General features: G+C 44.9%; 1 protein-coding gene across 2 annotated transcripts; it reads left to right on the forward strand.

Annotated features, from left to right (window-relative positions):
• Positions 1-248: 248 nt before the first annotated feature.
• On the forward strand, positions 249-3,134 carry LOC119274469 (putative receptor-like protein kinase At4g00960). 2 transcript variants are annotated; one of them, XM_037555175.1, is made up of 6 exons: positions 249-265; positions 385-670; positions 768-978; positions 1,929-2,166; positions 2,255-2,405; positions 2,527-3,134. In XM_037555175.1, exons 2-6 carry the CDS (start codon positions 467-469, stop codon positions 2,908-2,910), a joined length of 1,188 nt encoding a protein of 395 aa, XP_037411072.1. In that variant the 5' UTR covers positions 249-265; positions 385-466; the 3' UTR covers positions 2,911-3,134. The 2 variants fall into 2 exon arrangements, with proteins under 2 accessions (XP_037411072.1, XP_037411071.1); XM_037555174.1 differs by lacking the exon at positions 249-265 and having other exon boundaries at positions 304-670.
• Positions 3,135-5,053: the final 1,919 nt, after the last annotated feature.

A 5,053-nucleotide genomic window follows, 5' to 3' on the forward strand; every position in this document is an offset into this window, starting at 1 on the left:
AGGACGGCCGCCCGCACTACACGACGGCTAACCGCCGCTTGACCCGTACGAGAGTCAAGCACGCGCTTCGCTTGCACATGTCGCGCCCACGCTCGAGTGTGCGACAGCGGCCGCACGGCCGGAGACCCGTCGTCGTGGTTGACGTCGAATTCCAAGTCCCACGGTCCCATTACCCACCGCGCAAACAGCAGCTGGGGCACACTTGTCACCCGCTGCTGCTCCACTGCCCTGCGCCGGTCAGCTAGCAGCCACAGAGAGTGGTATGGTATGTGAGCACGTCACGTTTCCTAATCCTCGCTACTAGTACGCGCGTGGCCCGGTCCGGCCGGCGGGCTCGACGTCGCGCCGCCAGAGCCTTTCTCTGACTGTTTGGCGCATGAGCAGGGGAGGCTTCTCCGTTGTCTCCGGCGGCGGCGCGTCGCGTTGGTGTTTGGCTGTGCTAGCTAGCTCGCTAGCCAGACCCGAGATGCCGCCGGCCGCCGCGTCGTGGTCGTGGGCGTGCTGCGGCCGCCGGAGGAAGAGCGCCGGGGACGGCGACGGCCCCGGCGCGTCGGGGCGGGAGGGGGACCAGTGGACTCTCTTCATCGACCTGCCCGTGCTGGAGGCCGCCACCGCCGGCTTCTCCGACGGCAACCTGCTCGGCCGCGGCGGCTTCGGCCCCGTGTACAAGGCAAGCGACCTCCTCGCCGATCGTCTCCCTGCGCGCGCGTGCGCTTGGACCTTGGATCGATCGCTGATGAAAGAAATCTGCATGCATGCATGTGCAGGGCGTGCTGGATGGCGGGCAGGAGATCGCGGTGAAGCGGCTGTCGCTGGAGTCGCGGCAGGGGGTGCGGGAGTTCCTCAACGAGGTGCGGCTGCTGCTCAAGGTGCAGCACCGCAACCTGGTCTCCCTCCTCGGCTGCTGCGCCGCCGCCGGCCACAAGATGCTCGTCTACCCCTACTTCCCCAACGGCAGCCTCGACCACATCCTCTTCGGTCAGTCACCCCCGATCCCCATTTATCCAGCCTCTGCTTATACATCTTCAAACTTCAGAATTCGGTTCATTTTTAACTCGAATTGCGCGCTAAAACATGGGTGGATTTCATACTAGTTCAGATGAAAACTTCAGCTCTCTGTGTCCAATCTGAAAATCAAAATATCTGATCGATTTCAGTAGATTCAGTGGTGCCTAAAATTTCAATCGAAACGGACAACTGAATGTTCGTGTCAACAGCAGTTTGATTCAGTCTGTTGCAAGTCTTGAATTGATGTCAGCTAGTATTAAAGTTGGCCTTTGCGTGCTCATATAACAGCTGGTTCCAAGTATTATCATTGACCTTGACTGAATCAGAAGCAGAGTCCTGATTTCTTAACCCGGAAGGTTCAAATGTCACATCCACAGCAGACCAGTTCTTGATTAGGATTTATTCTTGTCAGCAAGCAAACCAGGTGCACTTGTGTATATACATAAAGATGCAAAATTACAGCAAAGGATTGGTGCGATTTGATTTAAAACGGAATATGCCTCTTGAGTCCACTGCACGAAAGGATCTCAAACACTAAGCTATCTGAGTTTATACCAGTGAAACATGAGAAAAACATAGAATTGGCAAAATTATCTTTGCAGTGTTTGTCAGGTATCTCAAAAGAATGAGCTTGTCTGAGTTCACTCTGTTCTGCAAAATCATAAAAAAAAAAAATTACAGCTGCATAACAATCAATTCCTGCAAAGTAGATCAGTATGCAGCACACGGAAGAACTTTTTGGAGTTTGGTATGAGCACAATTTTAAGATTTAACATAAGCAGTCTGAATTTTTATATAAGCAGCATGTGCCAGTAAAATTACAATTTCCTAACAATCGATTCCTGCAAACTAGATCAGTATACAGAGCATAGAAGAGCTGCTCTGTTATCTGAACCTGCACTGAATTTGCTTCCTTTCAGACAGGAAGAAGAGGGTGCAGCTAGACTGGCCAAAACGGTACCAAATAATCCTCGGACTAGCGAGGGGCCTCCTCTACCTCCATGAAGAATCCCCGGTGAAGATCATCCACAGGGACATCAAGGCGAGCAACGTGCTCCTCGACGAGAAGCTGAACCCCAAGATCTCGGACTTCGGCATGGCGAGGCTCTTCCTCGAAGACGCCACGCACGTGAACACGTTCAGGATCTCTGGCACATAGTAAGCCCCAAACACATGTACCACTTCCATTCAATAGGTTTTTTATTATTGTGTAAATGAATAACAGGAAATGATGCGATTTTTGCAGTGGTTATATGGCCCCAGAGTATGCGATGAGCGGGTACTTATCGACCAAAACCGACGTTTTCAGCTTCGGGATGCTCGTGCTGGAGATCGTGAGCGGGAGGAAGAACATCGACCGGCATCTCGGCGACGAGAAAATCGACCTGTTGAATTACGTGAGCATCTCTCATTATTCAAAAAAAAAAAGATTGCATAACCTGCATTTTACATTTTCAATATGAAAAGAGTGATAAGTGATAACCGAACTGAAGAATTCATCTATGGTGAAACTTTCAGACATGGAAGCTGTCGGAGGAGGGCCGGTCACTGGAGATCGTGGACCCGGGGCTGTCCGGCTGGGACGCCGGCGAGGTGGCCATGTGCGTCCAGCTCGGGCTGCTGTGCTGCCAGGCCGTCGTGTCAGACCGGCCGGACATGTACAGCGTGCACCTCATGCTCTCCAGCGACTCCTTCACGCTGCCCAAGCCCGGGAAGCCGGCGGTCCACGGCCGGGTCGGCCGGTGGAAGAGCGCCACCGGCTCGGCGTCCAGCTCCGGCTCCGGCGCGAACACGAACACCACGTTCGCCACCGACACGACCAGGGCCTCCACGCTGGGGAACATTGCTGAAGATGAATCCAGGAACTCCATTTCCATATCCTTCACCACGGAGGGCCGGTAAAAATTGATACTCTAGTAAGAAATCAGACGGTGTAGTGATGGCGCGACCGTGCGAGTGAATGATGCACTCTAGATTAGTACAGGAGGCAGTGTTGTTAGTCTGGTACTCTGGTTGAATATATGTCGGTAGAATTTCATGCGTAGAAATAACCACGTGATGAACTGACTTATCTTTTTGAAGAATATCAGACAAATGAGTCCGGATAGTGTTTCCTATCGATTGAACTGCAAAACGTCATATATTTTGGTACGGAGGGAGTAGTAAAAATGGACGGTCCGATAAATACTGGAGACACTAGTGGGCTCCGGTTTTGGAACCTTCCATAAGCATCCAGTCCAGTTTTCTTTTACCCTTTTTTCTAGCTTTTCCATTTTCTCCTGTTTATAATATGTTCAGAAATTTCAAATTTTGTTTTCAAACCAGAAAATGTTAGGAAAGTTCATATTTTATTTTGAATATTTTTAGAATTAAAAATTTGTTTGCAACATGGAAAACTTTTGAAAGTTTCAACATTTGTTCGGATTTTTTGAAATTTTCTTGGAAATTTCAAATTTTGTTCAGAAATAGGAAATTTCAAAATGTGTTCAGAATTTACAAAATTTGATTTATAATTTTTAAAAAATAAGATATACAATATATTTGGAATTTGAATAAGCTGTTAAAAATATTTTTGATGTGCTTTTTAGAAATCTATTTGAAAAAAACACACTACAGTTATTTTTTAGCAAAAAAAACACTATAGTACATCTCACTACAGTGCCACGCGTCGCTATTGTTTTTTAATGGGTTGTCCTAGTTAGGGGTGCCCTGTGCAAAATGCTTCCTATTTTGCGCATTAATTAATAAACCTAGTGGATTATGCTCCACAAGAATTGACACATTATACTTGACGCAGAATGCGTCAAATAAAGGCTCCCGCAGGTCCTGGAATGCCAAAGCACCTGCTCCTATTAGTGGGCCATTTTCCGATGGGCCTTGATTGGGTGGACATTGCTCTGCTCTGACGATTTAACACATCTTATCTGAGCTACAAGGGCCATTCCAATTACTCAAAAATAATGAGCAAGCGGCATTCCATAGTTTAATACCGGAATTCCGCACTCATTGCCCCCCCCCCCCCTAGTAGTGTGTGATTCCTTTTCGTCGCTAACAAGGACAAATTACAACAAATCACAGAAATCTAGCGACTTTACCTGCGCCACTACGACTGACTTTTTTTTATTTCTTTTGTTACGTGTGTGGTATTATACTAGCTTCTCTGGTGTTTTCCCTTGATTTTCATTTTTCCCACCTTCTTTCTTTTTATTTTCATTTCTTGGGTATTATTTTCTGTCGAATTTTTTCCATGATTGTCTAACACAGTTCTCAAAAACTAATAAAAGTTTACAAATTTTAAAAATGTCTACTTACTAAATTTTAAGAAAATTAAATTCTCAAATACATGCACATTCATTAAATTTTAGAAATTTACCATAATGAATTGAAAACAATATTCATAAAAAATATTTGAAAATAATCATAATTTTCTGATGTTTCTAAAAACATGAAAAAAAAGTAAAATTGACAAAAAGCTTTCTGAAAATGGACATTTAAATTTTTTAACATTTTTATCAATTTGAGAACATTTTTTGGAAAAGTAATAAAGTTTCTAAAATTTAATAACAATTATATATTTTAATAGTTTTTCAACGTTTCCGCTGCAGTTTAATTTTTGAGAAATCGATTAGAAAATCTTGTGTATCTAAGAGAAATCCTGTGAGACGCTACAACTATAGAGCGATGCGCAAATGAGCCAGCCCCGTCACACTCTTTGTGCGCTAGCCCAGAATTTTTACACACAGTGGCTCCGCAATAGTGTTGTATTGCCTGTAGGCCCCCTATATGAAGTCATTTACTATTACATGGACCATTAAGTCCATGATTTTTGAGCCCACATGACCCAAATGTAATTCCTACTGTAATTTCTATTGATCAATAAAGTGAGTGTGTTCCCCCTAAAAAAATAAGTCCACAATTTTTTACTTGCAAAATTAAGTCCATAATTTTTAATGTTGGAATAATGTTTTTATTAATAAATGTAGATATTGTCAAAAGGTCAGTTTAGACATGGAGAAAATATTGTGCGAATTTAAAACATGTTCGT

Source organism: Triticum dicoccoides, chromosome 3B (genome assembly GCF_002162155.2).
Source record: "Triticum dicoccoides isolate Atlit2015 ecotype Zavitan chromosome 3B, WEW_v2.0, whole genome shotgun sequence".
Lineage (NCBI taxonomy): Eukaryota > Viridiplantae > Streptophyta > Magnoliopsida > Poales > Poaceae > Triticum > Triticum dicoccoides.